Source organism: Vulpes vulpes, chromosome 1, assembly GCF_048418805.1.
Source record: "Vulpes vulpes isolate BD-2025 chromosome 1, VulVul3, whole genome shotgun sequence".
In the NCBI taxonomy this organism is placed as follows: Eukaryota; Metazoa; Chordata; class Mammalia; order Carnivora; family Canidae; genus Vulpes; species Vulpes vulpes.
Genome location: NC_132780.1, coordinates 22,923,499 through 22,943,278, shown reverse-complemented (window position 1 = coordinate 22,943,278; position 19,780 = coordinate 22,923,499). Strand labels below are relative to the sequence as shown.

At 41.4% G+C, this 19,780-nt stretch overlaps 1 protein-coding gene across 3 annotated transcripts in view; it reads left to right on the top strand.

The window, feature by feature from the left end:
* Positions 1 to 19,780, top strand: part of ZNF671 (zinc finger protein 671) — a 57,557-nt gene that overhangs the window by 8,184 nt on the left and 29,593 nt on the right. The window contains exon 1 of one of the 3 annotated variants that reach the window (XM_025984449.2): positions 9,097 to 9,303. The exons of 1 other annotated variant lie outside the window; for it this stretch is intronic. In XM_025984449.2, the coding sequence (XP_025840234.1) occupies positions 9,271 to 9,303 (33 nt within the window). In that variant the 5' untranslated portion in view covers positions 9,097 to 9,270. Of the gene's footprint in view, positions 1 to 9,096; positions 9,304 to 19,780 lie in introns of those variants that run through there. One more of the 3 variants, XM_025984451.2, reaches the window with a different exon arrangement.

Here is a 19,780-nt window from a genome sequence, read left to right as displayed (position 1 = left end):
AAGCAAGGAAGGGTGACCTCACTACAGACCAATTCTGATGGTCTTGGAGTTCTAACCTCTAGAAGCGTAAGAAAATAAATTTCTTTTGTTTAAGCTAAGTAGTCTGGTATTTTGTTATGGCACCCTGAGAGGGGACAAAGATACAAAGTACCACATTATATTGTGTGTTCACTGCACTGATAGGTAACCATGAATAACCCCCAGAACATATAGAACAAGATAAAATAATTAAGAAGTCACAAATTTTAGAATTACTTTGCTTTTTTAACAGCTTTATTGAAGTATAATCAATTCCTGTTATTCATGATAGTTATGTTCTAGAAAGTCACCGTGAACACTGAATTAGTGAATACAGAACCACTGTTCCTGGGGAAATCAGGGATTAGGTTCCTAAGAGCCTCTAGTCACACTTTCATCAGTCAATACATAACATTGAAAAAAATAAAAAAATATATAACATTGTTTTACATGTGTTTCTGTTTAAACGCAACTCACTTGCTGTATATTGTTGATTGAATATTATTGAACTCATGGCCAATAGCACTGTAACTTGTGCCTGGCCCATCCTTAAGCCTGACATGTAGTTTCTTTCAGGCATTTTTCTTGTGCTTAAGAACACTAAACAGGACTTAAGCACTAGGCGTAGGGGCCATGTGCAACACAAGATCATGAACAAAAACCACAAGCATGGCAATAATTAGATCAGGAGAAGAACACTTGTTTTCAGTATGAAATGAGAAGGCAAAGTGTGGCCTTGTAGACCTCATGCACATTGGGTGACTCAGTTTTTGTGGCCCTGTGTGTGTCTGTGAGTGAATGCAAAAATGTGGGCTGATTTTATGGTTTCAATTTTTAGAAGATAGGCAAATTTATAAATACAAAATCCATGAAAAATGAGCATTGACTACATAGGTATCTTGTCATAAATTATGTATATTTAAAGCATTCAGTTTATGTTTGTGCTTTGATCCATTCTTTTTTTTTTTTTTTTTTTTGCTTTGATACATTCTTAAACTCATTCTAAAACTTCCTTCTTCTTGGCCTTCTTAATCTATTCTTAAACTTTTACCATTTCATAGTCCTTCTTATTTATTTATTTATTTATTTATTTATTTATTTATTTATTTATTTATAATTTTTATTTATTTATGATAGTCACACAGAGAAAGAGAGAGGGGCAGAGACACAGGCAGAGGGAGAAGCAGGCTCCATGCACTGGGAGCCCGACATGGGATTCGATCCCGGGTCTCCAGGATCCTTTGCCCTGGGCCAAAGGCAGGTGCCAAGCTGCTGTGCTACCCAGGGATCCCCCATTCTTTTTTTTAAAGATTTTATTTATTCATTCATGAGAGACAGAGAGGCAGAGACATAGGCAGAGGGAGAAGCAGACTCCTAATGGGGAGCCTGGTGCAGGACTTGATCCTGGGACCCTGGGATCACAACCTGAGTCAAAGGCAGATGCTCAACCACTGAGCCACCCAGGTGCCCAATTTCATAGTCATTCTTATTTCCTTTGTTGCTATGCACATTGCTATGTTGTGTTGCTTCTAATCTTGACATCTTGTCTCTTATTGCACAATCTGCGGAACACATTTTCAAGTTCAGACAGCTCTTTGATAACCTCAACAACTTGCTCAAACAAAAATATTTGAAGCATAATAAAACATTCTCAATGTCCAGTTTTTCTCTTATCTAAAAATGTATTTGTTCTTTATGGGAAATTCATTGCCATCAGGTTCCAAAGTGTATTTATTACTTTAGTAGTTCTGTCTCATAATTCTCTTTCAACCTACAGCTAATGCTTTCATATTTTTTATTCTTATTTATTCCTTGGAGTTCCTGAATCATTTGTTCATGAGCATTTCTCACATTCTGGATTTGTCTCTTTTTGCATATCTGATGCAATTTAGTTACCCTTCCCCTATATTTTCTGTATACTAGGTATTAATGAGATAGATCATAGACCTGTGATCCCAGGTAAGTATGTTGGTGAAATACCTGGAAACTCACAGTGTCTGTTTTTGCTAGAATATCTCATCTCAGTCTGGAAACCCAAACATTTCAGATACCATATGCCCCAGGTATATGACAAATGTGGGCTGCTTACACTGTAGCACAGCCTAGAGAAACATAGAACCCAGAAGTTCTCTGTGATAGGTATGTGGAACTGACAAACCTGTGGATGTCCCACTTAGAGTCTGAGGACAGGTATGGGATTCTGACACTCCTCAACACAGCCTGGATCCACTTACACATATACCACCGTGTCCACAGAAAACAAGTGTGACAGATATGAGACACAACCTGCATTTGCAAAACACCAAGGTCCCATGGTGAAAAAGGAGGTACTGACACTACAGCAGGTGTGGCCATAAGAACACACATGTACTACATACAAACATGTGAGATAAGCATGTGATAAAGATTTGCCCAAACTAGTTTCTGAGATACACATATAGTCATACAGTCACACAGTATCCATTCATGGATTGCACGTGACAAGTCAGAAACAGTGTGGCTTGGAGATAACAACCTTCCCCATCATCCCTGCAGGTTTGATGATATGCTGATGGAAGTGAGAACAAATGCTGGTGAAATCATTATCATGAACCAAATGATGAACCTATCTACCCTTCCAAATGTAACCTCCTTCCCCTGGATAATCCCTCTCACTGTCTTGCATGACTTTCCTTTCCTAGACAACCATTTGTTTATTTCAGTATAGTTTGCCTTTCCTACAATTTTATAACAGTTGAATTATTTTTTGTGATGCAGTTTCTTTCCTGCCACATAATTATCTTGAGATATTCTGTATGCATATGATGTATAAATAGTTTTGGGTTTTTTTTTTTTTTGCTTGTTTTTATGTGTTTTTCTTCTACCAAGTAATATTCCTAAATTTTATTTATTTGTTTATTTTGTAGAGAGAGAGTGCAAGTCAGGGCAGGGGAGGAATAGAGGAGAGGGAGAGATCTTTTTTTAAAAGACTTCATCTAGAGAGCGAGCATGCACGAGGTGAGGGTTTGGAGGGTTGAAATGGGGTGGGGGAGTGGGGCTGAGGGAGAGGGACAAGCAGACTCATTACTGAGTGTGGAGCTCAATGTAGAGCTCAATCTCATGACCCTGAGATCATGACCTGAGTGGAAATCAAGAGTCAGAGGATCAATCCACTGAGCTACCCAGGCTCCCCTCCCCTGAGTGATATTTTATTGTATGTATAGAACACAATCTGTTTTTACATTCATCTGTTAATTAACATGTAGTTTTTTCTGTATTTTGGCTGATAATGTTGCCACAGACATTTATATTAAGTCTTTTTATGGCAATTTGTTTCATCTCCTTAAGACCTGAGAGTATAATGACTCAGTGAGTGTATCTATTGTTAAGGAACTACCAAACTGTGTTTTTAAGGTGGCTAAACAATTTTACAGTCCTACAGTCCTAGTGGCGCTTGAGAATTTCAGTTTCTAGATTCTCACCAATAATTGGTTTAATCAGTCCTTTTAATTTTCATCATTTTTGTTTCTTGAATCCCTTTGGTGGGGGGAAAGGAAGCACCGTGCCTTGTAGCCTTCTTTGGCTTTAAGAGTCAACTTTTCCTCAATTAGAAATAGAACTAATATAACCAGAGGCTTGGAAGATGGCCATGGCCTGCACTGAGAGTAGGAAGTTCTCTCCTCCTACAGTAGGAAAGGACTCTTCAGATGGCCTCGGTTGTGTGCAAGTAGTCCTGCCATTCAGGACACATGATCGAACAGACTCCTTGGAATTGAAGATTGTGCTGGTGAGAAAATGTCCAGTGTTTGGTTCCTAGCAACCCATAGCCAGAGAATCACAATGAATGCCCCTGGCTCTCTGGAGGATGCCCATACCATCTGAAGTCCAGATTTCTACATCATTTGAAACAACTCCTGTTGTGTCACTATGCCCATAAGAACAGAATGGTTGAGGGCAGCCCGGGTGGCTCAGCGGTTTAGCGCCGCCTTCAGCCCAGGGCGTGATCCTGGAGACCCGGGATCGAATCCCATGTTGGGTTCCCTGCATGGAGCCTGCTTCTCCCTCTGCCTGTGTCTCTGCCTCTCTATCTCTGTGTCTCTCATGAATAAATAAATAAAATCTTAAAAAAAAAAAAAAAGAACTGAATGGTTAAATGTGAGGCATCAAATTTCCCTACATCCAGAACAGCCTTGCTGTATTCAATTATAAGATAGAATTATAATATAAGATACATTATACTGTATACATCCTGGTTATAACCAAGATTTAGCTGGATCAGATCTGGAGAACACAAGTGGGCTGCATAAGCAGGTAGTTGAGACCCCACCATAGTAGTGATAATTCTGTCCAATGACTATTCTTGATGTTTTACACAGCCAGCTGTGGGGGAGGGTGCAGGGAAAACCTGAGCTTTGTTTCTGCATTCATCATTGTCATAGACTGAATTATGTTCCTCGCTCCAAATTCATCTGTTGAAGCCCTATTCTCCAGTGTGATGGTATTTGAAAATGGAACCTTTGGGAAACAGAGTTAAATGAGGTTGAGAGTGTAAAGTCCTCATGATGGGATTAATGTCATTATAAGAGATCCTAGTGAACTTACTCTCTCCTGTCTTTTCTTCTCTCTTTCCCTCCCCCTCTCTCCTTATTTTAACTAGTCCATACATGTACATTGTTCAGCATATTTTCTTTCACCTGATGTATAATTGAGGCTGAGAGCACACTTATTGATTGGTAGATTTCTACAGAAATATTTTGTCTCAGATGTACTGTGAAATTTTCTTATGCTCTTTTTCTATGTATCTTAACTGCTGAATTAATTCTCTTCAAACCCTGTTTAAATGAATCTGATTTATGATCATGTGATGCAAAATGACCCGTGCTATTAGGATGTAATTCCATACACCTGATTTTCACTTCCATGGTTAAATTTTTGATTCATTAAAAGTCATTCTTCTTCCCCCAAATTTAATGTGTTTTACTTTTTAAAAATTGATTTAATGTAAACAAGAACTGTTTCAAAAAACAAAGAGCGTTCTCATTTCAATTAATCTCATTATGAATAGTAATCATGACTTTTAAAAAATAATATTTATTTATTGATGATAAGCAGAGAGAGAGAGAGAGAGAGAGAGAGAGAGGCAAATGGGAAGCAGGCTCCATCCAGGGAGCCCAGTGCGGGAGTCGATCCTGAGATTCCGGATCACACCCTGGGCGGAAGTCAGGCGCAGAACCACTGAGCCACCCAGGAATCCCCATAATCATGACTTTTCTAAATGGATTTAGGATTACCTGGTTTTATTTATTTATTGTTTTAAAGATTTTACTTTATTTATTCATGAGAGGCACAGAGAAAAAGAGAGAGAGGCAGAGACACAGGCAGTGGGAGAAGCAGGCCCCATGCAGGGAGCCTGACATGGGATTAGATCCCCGGCCCCCAGGATCACGCTCCAGGCAGAAGGCTTCGCTAAACCGCTAGGCCTCCGGGGCTGCCCGGATAACTTGGTTTTAATGAATTGATCTTATATTCACTTTTTTTTCACATGATGAAAACTTTGGTTCTTTTTTTTTTTTTTTTTTTTTTTTTTTTTAATGATAGTCACAGAGAGAGAGAGGCAGAGACACAGGCAGAGGGAGAAGCAGGCTCCATGCACCGGGAGCCCGACGTGGGATTCGATCCCAGGTCTCCAGGATCGCGCCCTGGGCCAAAGGCAGGCGCTAAACCGCTGCGCCACCCAGGGATCCCGAAAACTTTGGTTCTTAATAGCACTGATATTTGAAAATAACAATGCCATTAGTTTCCTAGAAATATAATGGAAAACAGAATATTTTCAGGTATTTTTTTCTTTAAGTTATAATCAACTAGTGATGTAGAGTCAATAGTTTGTATTTTTAAATATAATCTCTCTTCATAGGAAATGTTTTTAAAAATATTGACTCGTAGGAAATCTTTTTTAAAATACTGCTTTTGTTTTAATGTTTTGAATTAAATACTGTTTTATGATTAAGTAAAATGTTTACATTTGTGAAATGTCAAAGCAATTACAATATTAATTCAGATAATTGTAGCTTCACCATGATCACTTATTTCCTACTTTGTTTATAAAAATATATATATATGTTTAAATTCCTCTGCATTTTTAGATACTTTTTTTTTGCAGTTTAGATTCACACAAAATTGAGCAGAATATGCTCCCCCTATACCCCTTCATCTACACATGAATAGTCTCCCCCATTGTCAATATTCACCATGAGAATTCCACATTGTTTTTTTTTAAGGTTTATTTATCTATTTATTTATTTTTTGATAGAGAGAGAGAGAGAGAGAGAGAGAGGCAGAGACACAGGAAGAGGGAGAAGCAGGCTCCATGCCGGGAGCCTGATGCGGGACTCGATCCTGGGACTCCAGGATCGCGCCCTGGGCCAAAGGCAGGCGCTAAACTGCTGAGCCACCCAGGGATCCCTGAGAATTCCACATTGTTACAATTAATGAACTGACATTGACATATCATTATCACCCAAACCTCAGCTTCTGTTTATTTTTTTAAGTAAGTCTGGCTGCTCTAAATGTTCTTCTTAGCTCTCCCTACATGCTGGTATTGCATAACATTCTCAAGAATGAAAAAAGTTGACATTTTGGAGATGAAACCTTCAGAATGACCATTTTAGTCCTGTGCTCATTTAATTCTGTCTGTTCTCAGACATTTTTGCCAGAACTTCTCTGAGGTCTTACCTTTTATCACTATCCATGTTGTTTCATCCAAGCAGTTTCTGCCACTACTTTTGAATCATCCATAGATATATTAGGTCTTTGTAATTTGCATTTTATGACTTTTTTCTGAGTTAATATCAATTCCCATGGGTATCAGTCACTGCAGTCACAAGAGAAATGATAATAATTTCCTAGCAAAGAAATGAAATCATGGATTTAAGATATTCCCAATATCTCAGTGTTTGGAGCAAACTTTGCATATGTCTTCCATCTTTGAAAACTGCAACCATTGCTCTGTACCAAACAGCATGGCATTTTTGACACATACCAGATTCCTAAAGGAATTAAACACATATCAGAATATAAAGTGAGATGGGGTGCCTGGCAGGTTTAGTCAGTAGAGTCTGTGAGTCTTTATCTTGAGGTCATGTGTTTGTTTGAGTATTGTATTTGGGAAGTAGAATTTATTTAATAATGATAATAAAAAAGAAGATAAAGTGAGATATTCAACAGATACAAGTGTTGCTCAATGAATCATATGTGATTAACTCTAAAGGCAGGAGAGATGTTTCCTGTGGGAACTGCAGAAATCCAGTTTTTTAAAAAAAGATTTATTTATTCATGAGAAACACACAGAGAGAGGGGCATAGGTAGAGAGAGGGAGAAGCAGGCTCCTTGCAATGGAGTCCCAATGTGGGACTTTATTCCAGGCCCCGGGATCACGCCCTGAGCCAAAGGCAGCCGCTCAACTGCTGAGCCACACAGGCATCCCAGAAGTCCAGTTTTGTACTTCTGCTTCCGGGTGGCCCAGCATCCCTCCTCTATCCTTGTCCCGACACTAGTAAATTATTGCCTTTACTTGGCAATTCATGAGTTGGGCAACAACCAATCTAGCAGATAGTAAAGAGCTCTGAGAGCTGTAAAAAATTAACAATTTGTATACGCAAAAGGGAACAGGAACAGACAGATCATACCAGGCATTTGGTGATTGATATAGGAAACAATGGCAGAAGAAAAATTAGATTTACTTACCACATACAGCCCAGTAACAAGTTCCTTGAAACAGGCAGATGACCTTCTTTGGGGAGTTCAGCTGCCTTGATAATGACTCTTTGCTAAGAGCAAAAGGCAATCTTAACCTGACTCTCTAGGATCCTGAGAGTCTACTTTAAAAAATAGACATTCCTTTGGAAACTTCCTTTTTCCTTACCCTCCAAGATGTATGTTAGCAGGCATACTCCAAACATATGGCCCAGTGACATACATCTGAAGGGTCTCATGATTTTTTACCAAACCATAATAAATGACCTTTCCTAACAATAGCCAGCCCCTCAGGGTCCTAGAAACCTTGTTTCCAAGATATTTTGGAGGTTTGTGCTATCCATAACACCCTCCCAACCTGAAAGTATATAATCGGCTACCCCTCATAACCCTAGTTCAGCTCCTTCTGCCCTTGGGTCCGGTCCCTGTACTTTAATAAAACCACTTTTTTGCACTGAAGATGTTCAAGAATTCTTTCTTGACCAATAGCTGTGCATCCCAACATCTCTGCACTGATAAGGCAAGGTTACATTCCTTAAATGGAGCAAAGAAAAGCCATGGTGCGGGGCCAAGTAACTTGTGCAGGACAGGCAAGTGCTAATCGGTTGACCTAAGCCTTCCCTGTCTGGGAAAGTTAAACAAACTTAGTTATATTTTGGTTTGCAGACATGGGCTTTGCATAAGTGACATCGCTTTGCTGCAGTTAGATTACTATAACATTAGATTCAGTTTCCAGTGAACGCATTTTGTTTCTGAATGACGCTATGGAATAATATATGCATTTGGATTTGTGACCTTTTAGAGCATGTAGAAATATTTTTAGCCATTAGGAACTTGCTGAGCTTCTGGGAATCAGAAATCAAGTCTCCGGGCAGCCAGGGTGGCTCGGCGGTTTAGCGCCTCCTTCAGCCAGGGCGTGATCCTGGAGACCGGGGATCAAGTCCCACGTCGGGTTCCCTGCGTGGAGTCGGCTTCTCCCTCTGCCTTTGTCTCTGCCTCTCTCTCTCTCTCTTTCTGTTTCTCTTACGAATAAATAAAATCTTAAAAAAAAAAAAAATCATGTCTCCAAACACTTGGTTGGTTAGTTGTAGACAGTACTCCCTAGAAATATGATAGAGCCCCTTTAGTAAGGTACGAAGCCACTCCTCTGCTATTGGACCAGTAGTCAGCCTCTCCAAACTCCTGATAACTTCCTCCCCTGGATCAGAATTCAGTTAAGAAACGACTCACTCCAGGGCCTATGGATCCAGGCAACTAGATTACCCAGAATGCTCAGCGTGAAGCGGCAAGTGCGGGTGACCAATACAGTCTTAGAAAATAAGTGGTTCCGTGGGAGGCACAGCTCGTAGAGGCGGAACTTCCTGTGTTCTCCACTTGGGAGTCGTTTTGACTGCGCTGAGAGTGGGCGTTCATGGTGAGGCCCTATAGTCACTGAGGTGACTAACCGAGAAGACGCGAGGGGACGCGCTGTCCACGCCGCACACACCTGGGTCCGGGTGTCCGCTCTGTCCACAGAGTCTCATGGCGGCGGCCGCGCTCAGGGCCCGGATGCAGGTAAACACTCGTCCCCCGGGCCCTCCCCGCCCTTCCCCTACCCAGACCCTCAAGGCCCGAGCGCGGGGCGTCTGCTCTTGTCCCTGCGGCCCCGACCCGTGTCCGGGACGGGGAGGCGCCGGCGCGCTGGCCTGCGGGAGCGGGTTGCAGGGGTGGGGCGGGCTGGGGCAAGGCTGCGGGGGGTTCCTGAAGCGGGAGGACTTTGACGTTGGGGAACTGGTAACGTGAGGCGGGGTCGCGCCGGACTGGTGGCCCGCGGTGCGGTAACTTCAGGTGAAGACTAGTAAATGCCAGGGGGAGTTTTGGCCAAAGAAGGAGCAGGATCTCCCTGAGGGTTTCAAAACTCCCCCAGGAATTCAACGAAAGCAGATTGGAGGAGGGTGATGAGTTCACTGAGGTCACTGCTGGTAAGAGGCCTAGAAGTGAGACAGCTAGCCTTAGGTCACCTGGCTCCGGGTCTAGGAAAGGGAACACAGAGGCATGGACCCATTTCTCTGAGACCTGCCTCTTCGCACAGGTTCCCTTGACTACAGAAGCTCTTTTGGAACCCACACAGATCAGTGGACGGCGTCCCAGGACCTTGAGGGTCCTAGCCCCCTATTCCCATGTTGTCTGGATTGTGATGTTGGACTCTCAGTGCTATTTCTCCAGACTTTGTGTCTGGGACACTAGAGAAGCCGTAGGCCCAGACTCCTAAGTCCACTGCAGGCTGTATATATGGGTATTCCCATTACTGGGAACTGATGTGAACAGATGTGGAAAGTTAACCTAGGAGCCACTACCAGGATGTGCATATACTTAGAGGTAAAAGTGATCAGAATGAGTAAGTGATATTGAGATCTTAACAGACTTCATTTGGATGCAGAGTGAACAGTCTGGACTTGAGAGAGTAGGAAGGAAGATCAGAATGAAGGCTACTAATGATAGCCCAGGTGAGAATTAATGGACAGACCTGTAACTTAGAAGTTGTGGTTGGAATCTGGATGCCTGTTGTAAAGGGTAAGTCAATTTTGTAATGTGGAGGATGAGTGAATTAAACTAATGAGTGATGACCTTAGGGTGTTTGATTTTAGCAACTATAGGGATGAAAGTTGCATCATTTGAGATGAGCTACTTGGTAGCTTTGTTCTGACCATGTTAAGAGTCTAAGGTATCTCAGAGACCAGGAAATGGAGCCCTAAAATGGGCACCTGGACACACAGTTGAGAAATCTGGGAAGGAATTCAGATTGGATATATTTAAAATGTAGTAGATATTGTGAAGAACAAGTTGAGTAAGCTCTGGTCACATTTAAAAGAGGCAAAATTAAAAAATAAATAAATAAAAGAGGCAAATTCAGGTTATGGTGGCAAGGCAGGGGAGACTAGGGGTCCAAGAACTGGGTCTTTTGCTTGCATACCAGGGTGATGGTGTCAGGTTTCATATCTACAGGGGAGGGGAGATAAGTGACCAGGAAGGTAGAGTGTATCAGACAAGATAGTCTGGCAGGTGGTCAAAGCTTCCAAGGGAAAAGTGGACAAGAGATGGATCCGGAGGCAAACAGTAATTGAGGCAAATTATACTCAGACTGGGCACCCCTGTGTGGCTCAGCGGTTTAGTGCCTGCCTTTGCCTCTCTCTCTATGTCTGTCACGAATAAATAAATAAATAAATAAATAAATAAATAAATAAATAAATAAATCTAAAAAAAATTATGCTCAGACTGGAACAGGTTCTTATTTACCATCCTTATGGATTCACCAAGAGTTATTTTTTATTTTTTTATTTTATTTCATTTCATTTCATTTATGATAGACATAGAGAGAGAGAGGCAGAGACACAGGCAGAGGAAGAAGCAGGCTCCATGCTGGGAGCCTGACCCGGGACTCGATCCCGCACTCCAGGATCATACCCTGGGCCAAAGGCAGGTGCCAAACCGCTGAGCCACCCAGGGATCCCCAAGAGTTTGTTTTGACTCTGGTGGAGCCTGGGGTGTTTTCGTTTAGCCTGGTATGTGATGAGAAGCAAATGTGGTCATCTGTGAGAATCATTAGTCCTGGAGGGGGTGGGGGGGGTGTCATTGGGACTGGCCTGGCATGAGGACTGGATGGATAGAAGAAAGTTGTACTTGCTGAGGGCACATTTTGAGAATACTGAGCTTTGATAATGTATTTGCCATACTTTAAAGTGTTTTTATTTTGTATGATAGTTACTTGGGTTATGAAGAGGCCCTCAAATTTTAAAAATCCAGCCTGGGGATCCCAGGGTGGCTCAGAGGTTTGGCGCCTGCCTTTGGCCCAGGGCGCGATCCTGGAGTCCCCGGGATCAAGTCCCATGTCGGGCTCCTGGTATGGAGCCTGCTTCTCCCTCCTACTGTGTCTCTGCCTCTCTCTCTCTCTCTCTCTCTCTCTCTGTCTATCATAAATGAATAAATCTCTAAAATAAGTAAATAAATAAATATCCAGCCTGAAGAGACTGAATTAAATGGTATGTCTGAGATTAAAAATGTAAAAGTAGGGGCACCTGTGTGGCTCTGGTTGAGCCGCTACCTTTAGCTTAGGTCATGATCCTGGGATCCTGGGATTGAGCCCCACATCGGGCTCCCAGCAGGGAGCCTGCTTCTCCCTCTGCCTGTGTCTCTGCCTCTCTCTCTGTGTCTCTCATGAATAAATAAATAAAATATTAAAAAAAAAATAAAACTACACCCACTAGGGGCACCGGGCTGGCTCAGTTGGTAGAGCATGCAACTAATAACCTTGGGGTCATGAGTGCAAGCCCACAAAGGGCGTAGAGCTTAACTTAGCAAAGATAAAAAGTATACTCACTAGTCTACATGTGTATAGGTGAAAGAAGAGTGGCCATGAAGTGATAAGTAATGGTGGAAGATTGGAGAAGGGTACATCTGGCTTCATGACAAAGTCTTTTCCATTTGTCTATAGACTGAAAAATAGCCATAACAAAAGACATGTTATTGTATCATTAATTTTATATGTTGAAAAGAAGTTAAAGGGGATCCCTGGGTGGCTCAGCAGTTTAGCACCTGCCTTTGGCCCAGGGCGCGATCCTGGAGTCCTGGGATAGAGTACCATGTCAGGCTCCCGGCATGGAGCCTGCTTCTCCCTCCTCCTATGTCTCTGCCTCTCTCTCTCTCTCTATGTCTATCGTAAATAAATAAATAAATAAAATAAATCTTAAAAAAAAAAAAAAGTTAAAAAGGATAACAGGGGAAAAAAGAGTGGCATAGTAGGAAACTTTTTGTTTCAGGTGTAAGCATGTAGCAAACATGAGAATATATGTTTGCAATATGTCCAGCTTATTTTATTCAGTTGTACTGAAATGAAGCTGCTTAAAAATATATAAAAACTTCTACCTTTCTAGTCTCCACTATATTTTTTTTCTATGTTCTTGAGGTTATTTGTGGCTACTGAATTGCTATGGTGGAAATAAAATATATTGGTGTAGTACTGGCAACTCTGAGCTTGATGTTCAGTGATATCACACTGGCAGTTTTAAGTTGGCCATGGTGGGAATATGTATACTGGGGAAATTGCAAACACTACAAATCATGGCTTGATTTATTTTATTTTATTTTTTTATTTTTTTATTTTATTGTTAGATATCTAGACTTAAGTGATGGAGAATACATTAATGCAGGTTAAACTATATATGCTGTATGTGGCCACTGCACAAGAAAATTTAGGAAATATTCCTTTGCTATTCAAAAATGATTATTTCTTACTACAAAAAAGCCACATCACTAAAGAATGAATAAAGCTCTGAATAAGTCTTTGTTGTTTCATTATCTTATTTGTCAAATAAGATATTGCTATTCAAAAATGATTATTTCTTACTACAAAAAAGCCACATCACTAAAGAATGAATAAAGCTCTGAATAAGTCTTTGTTGTTTCATTATCTTATTTGTCAAAGCAAATTCATCTTAAAAACTTGGCAAAAGTTTGAAAAGACATTTTTACCAAAAAAAGACATACAGCTGGCAAATAAATGAAAAAATAGTCAACAGAAATGCAATTTAAGATCACAGTGAGATACTGCTGTACAATTATTGGAAGGGTTTTTAAACTTTTTTTTTAAATTTTTATTTATTTATGATAGTCACACAGAGAGAGAAGCAGGCTCCATGCACCGGGAGCCCAACGTGGGATTCGATCCCGGGTCTCCAGGATCGTGCCCTGGGCCAAAGGCAGGCGCTAAACCACTGGGCCACCCAGGGATCCCTGGAAGGGTTTTTTAAAAGGGTTAAAGGTTTAAAAAGATTATACCCACTCACTGCCAAAGATATGGCAGAATTGGAGGTCCCAAATACTGCTGTTAGGAATACAAAAGAAACAACTATTTTAGATCATAGTTCGTTAAAATTCTATATCCTTTTTTTTTTTTTTTTGAAATTCTATATCCATTAATCTCAGACATTTCACTCCAAAGTAGTAGCAGAGGGAAATGAAATATATCCATATGAAAAATTGATTTAAATCTTTTTACTTGCAACAGTTAAAAACTGGAAATAACCCATATTCATACAGATGAATGAGTAAACAAATAGTTGTACATCTACAAAATATGAATACTCAGCAATATGAAAAGAATGAACTACTAATATAAGCTTCATTGATGAATCCCAAAAAGTATGCCGCTGAAGGCACCCAAGGGGAGAAAGTAAATACTTAATGAATTTAATTATATTAAGTTCCAGACAATGCAAACTAAAGTAATGAAAGATAAATCAGTATTTAGCTACAGGGCACAGTGCTATCATTAAAGGATGTGAGGTAAACATGGGAGTGATAGATAAGTTCATTATAAACACAATGTTGGAGGTACCTGGGTGGCTCAGTCAGTTAAGAGTCTGCCCTTGGATTTGGGCTCAGATCATGATCTTAGGGTTCTGAGATTGAGCCGTGCACTGGGCTCCACAATGAGTGTGACCCCTGCTTAAAATTCTTTCCCTTCTGGTACCCTGGGTGGCTCAGCGGTTTAGCGCCGCCTTCAGCCCAGGGCATGATCCTGGAGACCTGGGATCAAGTCCTGCCTCAGGCTTCCTGCATGGAGCCTGTTTCTCCCTCCGCCTGTGTCTCTGCCTCTCTCTTTCTCTCTGTGTCTCTCATGAATAAATAAATAAAATCTTTAAAAAAAAATTCTTTCCCTTCCCCTGCCTTTGCTTTCTTTTTCTCAAAAATAAATAACAAGCAAACATGATGATGGATTAAGTATTTACATAAATGTCAAAACTTATCAAATTGTATGTTAAATATATATATATATTTACCATTTATACCTTACTAAATTTTAAAAATATAATTCAATGTAAAATTTTTTAATTTCCTATTTTTAGGAAATACCCTACATTGATTTTACCATCTCTTTCCTTATGCACTGCAAAGGCTCCTTGCCTCAGTGGTCAAAAATTAAGTGAACAGTGAAGACTTTCCACCAGATTCAATAGGAATGCTGGCTGGGTCATAAAGTTACCATAACTTGAAGAAGATATATCCCTTCTCTGTGTCCTCATTTTTTCTCTTCACAGAAATGACCTTGAGGACAGTTCACAGAGGCTACAAGAATCCACAAAACTTTCAGGTTATTTTATTTCATTGTATCTAATGCTGTATGATTCATAGATTCAAGAATTTCTGTACCTATTAACACTTCACAGCCACAGTGATTGGAACCTTGTGGATATCTCTTTAAAGAGGCACATTCTGAGCAATTGGTTAGCAGTCCCTGCCTCCTGCTGTTAATCTAGTGTTTAATTCTTATTGTTTTGTTTCTTTGGTAATCTCCACATTCAGTGTGGGTCTCAAACTCATGACACTGAGATCAAGAGTCACACGCTTTTGTGACTGAGCCAGCTAGGTGCCCCTAATCTAGTGCTTCTGTAGCAATTATAATTTACCCTACATTTTTACAACCAGTGATGCTACCCTACAGAATTTTGGACATGAGGGCCCATAGCTCCATTGCAGGACCTAGGAGGTTTTCCTCACCACAAGGCAAGATCCCTTGTGAATAAGAATTTCATGGTGCTCTCAGAAGCACCAAAGGTATCATGAGAATTGCTTCCTTCTCAGGTTGACCTTGAAACCCAGAAACTATTACGGCATTTAAACTACAAAATAGGACCAGAAAGCCTGTAGTCACTGGAAGCTCTGGGCAGCAATGCAAACAAGGGCAAAAGTGGAGAACTACTCTCCACTGTGATACTGTCAACCTCTGAGGCACACAAGGTTTGGTATCCCAACAAAAGTGCCGTTCCTTTAGGTTTGTAGAACCCAGCTGTTTTTCAAATCATCCCATAGCGTGAACAGTACCCCAAAATTAAAGGTGGCATAACCAATAAGGCCTCTATTATACAAACCAGAGTATAGGGCGGCAAGTTTCTCCTGAGTACACCCAAGTTGCCCTGAACTCACTGCACTGGATGAACGATGGAGACTACAGGCACCTGCTAGGTAGTAGAGGTTAAGTGGCTTCTTCTGCAGAAACCTCCCATGGCATAAATCTGGACAGGCCATGAGCAGGTTAGAAAGTGCAATGCAACTCCAGTGTACTTGGAATTTGTATATGTTTGGATGTGGTTCAGTTCAGACAGACTGCAACATCATTAGGGATCTCCCTAAGCTCCAACGTATGGAACAGGGACATTGTACATCCCTACACATGAGAGATGTTTCTACCCATGTGAAATTTGTATTCAAAGAGTGAAGGCTTTGGAGTTCTGGCGTTCTCACATTCATTGCTTCATAAGACCTTGATGCAGTATGAACTTTTCTGTGTGTCATGAGGCTGGAGTTTTTTGTAGGGGATTTCCCATGTACGCTGCACACACAAAGCTTTTCTTCAAAGTAAGCATTTTGGTATTTTAAGAGCCTGAAGCTGTAGTTCTAGAACTGCACACATTCCTAAAATTATAAAGTCATTTTCCAGTGTGAATTTTCTGATGTGTAGTGAGGGTAGAGGTTTGGCTAAAGGATTTCCCACATTGTGTGGGGACACTCATAAGGCTTTTCTCCAGTGTGAACTCTAATGTATAATGAGGTTAGACATATATCAAAATGATTTCTCACATTCACTGTACTGATAAGGCTTTTCTCTAGTGTGAGTTCTCTGATGTTGAAGGAGCACAAAAATTTTGACGAAATGATTTCCCACATTCACTGCATTCATAAGGCCTTTTTCCAGTGTGTACTCTCTGATGGTAAAGGAATGAAGAGCTTTTCTTAATTATTTCCCATGTTCACTGCATTCATAAGGCCTTTCTCCAGTGTGAACTCCCTGATTTGTAATGAGGTTGGCATGTATCATGGATTTCCCACATTTACTACATTCATAAAGCCTTTCTGCAGTGTGAACTCTCTTACATTGAAGTAGTGCAGAGCTTTGGTGAAAAGATTTCCCGTATTGAGTGCACTCATAAGGCCTTACTTCAGTGTGAGTTATCTGATTTGAATGAGATTAGAGTTTTGGCTACAAGATTTCCCATATTCACTGCACTTATAAGGCCTTTCTCCAGTGTGAATTCTCTGATGTTTAATGAGGTGGGAGCTTTGGCTAAAGGATTTCCCACATTCACTGCACGTAAAACATCTTTCTCCAGGGAGGATGGTCTGGCACTGAACAAATGTGTATTTGAAAGGTATCCTCACACTTCATTCCACTATTTGACTTCTCCCTGGTGTGTGTGGCCTGTTGATGACGAAATCCTGAGTTGTACAGGAAGACCTCTCAACCTCCCCAAGGGTAAAGGGCTTCCCTGACAGAATTTGCAGTTGTTTACAAATACATCGCTTCTCAGTAGTTTCTCTCCAGTGTTCTGCTTTTAGTATGGATAAAGGTTTGCTCTGAAAATAGTTTCTCAAATGTCCCATACATGCGTAATTTCTGCCTGTGATGTGTTCCCTGGTACTCAGCCAAATGAAAAATGTCACTCAAGATCAAGCATTTCATGGGGGTTGGCCTTCTGGGAAGATAGACCTGCCTTGATAATCCTGATCTGTGATCCCTCTTAAACTGAAATATGCTGCTCAGAAAGTGCTTCCTTATCCTCTGCTCCATACCAACAACCTGAAAGCAGAGAAATGCTGGTGAATTACATATTGACTTTGTGTAGGGAAACAGTGCTATTACAGATGTCTGACAAACCCAAGGCTGAGTGCATGGGATTATCTGTAGGACAGAGTGATTGGGTTCAGGTTGAGGATGAGGGTGCTTAGCAGTACTGGCCAATTGATGTTGAGAGAATGGGGCAGTCCTCACAAGATGAATGGCAAAATCATGAGATGTGACACAAAGATCACAAGCAGGATATACACCTCATTCCTCCGCAAACAACTTTCGGGCTTTCAGCAGCAATTGGTGACACATGAGTGCTAGATAGAATGTTATGTCCAGCCCTTGAAAATCTAACTGCAAGAGTTGCTGTTGTTCAGAGATTGAGAATGTGCATACTTCATGACACAAATGTATAGGCCAATGTCATACAACACTGCAGATGGAAAAAGCATCCAACACTGCAGTATGAGAAAGCTTTGAGATGTAGAGTTGAGAGAGGTGAGGATTATCCTTGAGCTAAAGTAAGAGCAGAAGTGACAAGTAGTAGAGTTGACAAGGTGGATAAGTGTGAAAAATGGGTAAAGAAAGGCAAAAATGAGGTGTGGGTGCCACTGTGGCACCAAAAGACAAGCAAATGGATCTCTGGTATAATTTGCACTCAGCCCTAGGGTCATGACCTCCCCCAGCTGTTGCGGCTTATCACAAGGCTACGTTTGAGTTTGTCTTGCTTCAGCTGGATTCCTTTCCATCCTGTGAACCTCTCCCACACACCTTGATAAGCAACTACACAGAACCTGGATGATTCAAATACTAAGGTAAAGACAGGACAGATACAGCTCTGACTGTTCAAATATAACTCAGCACATGATAGACCATGGGAAGGGAAACTAAATATTACAAGAATAACCCATGGTCCACATAAATACCAAGTCAGTGATGGCAATTTCTGGTACAAGGAAGAATGAAGAAATATTAGTGAGAGGAATGAAGTAGAACCTTGGGTGGCCTGGGCCTGGAAAATTCACCTGGTGATGGAGAAGGCAAACAAGATGGAATCCACAAGTGCACGTCTTCTGATTCTGGATCTATCCTTTCCAGCTAGGAGTAACAGGTGTCAGGCCTACTCAAGGAAGGAGAGGACAGTGTTCAGACCCCAGCCTTACCAACCACAGCACGCATTCAGGGAACTGGGGAAGGAAGCAGTGCCCAAGGTGCTAATGTGAAAAGGGCTGACATGCCAATGGATAAAGGGGAAGGGCAGAGACTAGCTTGTGGCACAGGGGTACATTTTAGGGCCCCACCCAGTGAGACCACAAGTGGCAAATTCTCCAGCATCATACCATGGTACAGGTGTCTCTGAGCTTCAGCAAGGAGACCCTATTCTTCCTAGAAGAAGTACAAACCACACCCTCAAAGATCACACAGACCTGCCATGATTGGGAGAAATGAAACCACAAATAGCCATTTTCCTGAAGACCTGTAGTCCATTCTCACATTTGTCTATCCTATGTCCATCCTTCTTCCAGTTCCCCAACTCAGAGTGGAAACTACACCTCTGGTGCTATTGGTGCTATTGTCTCTTATGGGGGCCATTAATTACTAGGCCCAGCCATCAGCAATAAGCAGGTAGACAAATAGATATCTAAACTGTGAACCTGGCATAGAGGCATTCAACACCCCCTGCCAATTTCCCTGGTATGGATAAGATCATGTAAGCCCCAATACCAGGACCCTGGGGTCCTCAGACATACTGCCTCTCCATATATATGTCACTCTAGACTGCACATCCCTCACATCTCCTGTACCACACCTCTGCCCATATCCACCATTATCTCCCTGTCCTCCCATTTAAGAATCTCCCTGGCCTCCACACATATTAAAGTATTTTGATCACCTCCTTTTCACTTCGCTGGTGAAGGTGGGATTCCTACTCAGAGTTGCGGGAATTGTACAGATGCACACGAATATTGGACAAAGATTAGCAGCATCTTATTAACCATACATTTTCACAGCCTGGGATAGTAGACCATCACATACCACACAGGGCTACATGGGGTTACACTATGTGAAACACTGAACAACCAGCAGCTGTGGGATCAAGTTTTATAGTATCAAGAGGGTAGGTGCCCCTGGTTCCTACAGGAGGATACAATTCCCTTTTCTGAATAACAACAAAGAGCAGACAAGGAAGTGAAACCCACTGCAAAGAGATAAGCAGGAACTATTCCTGGTCCTTTTTATTAAAAGGGTACAGTCAAAAGATCTTATCTGAGGGGCATCTGGGAGAGTGTCCGACTCTTGATCTCAGTTCAGGTCTTGATCTCATGATCATGAGTTCAAGTGCCACGCTGGGCTCCATGCTGGGCTTGGACTCTACTTTAAAAAAAAATTTTTTTTGAAGACCTTATCTGCAGGAGCAGAGTGAAGTGG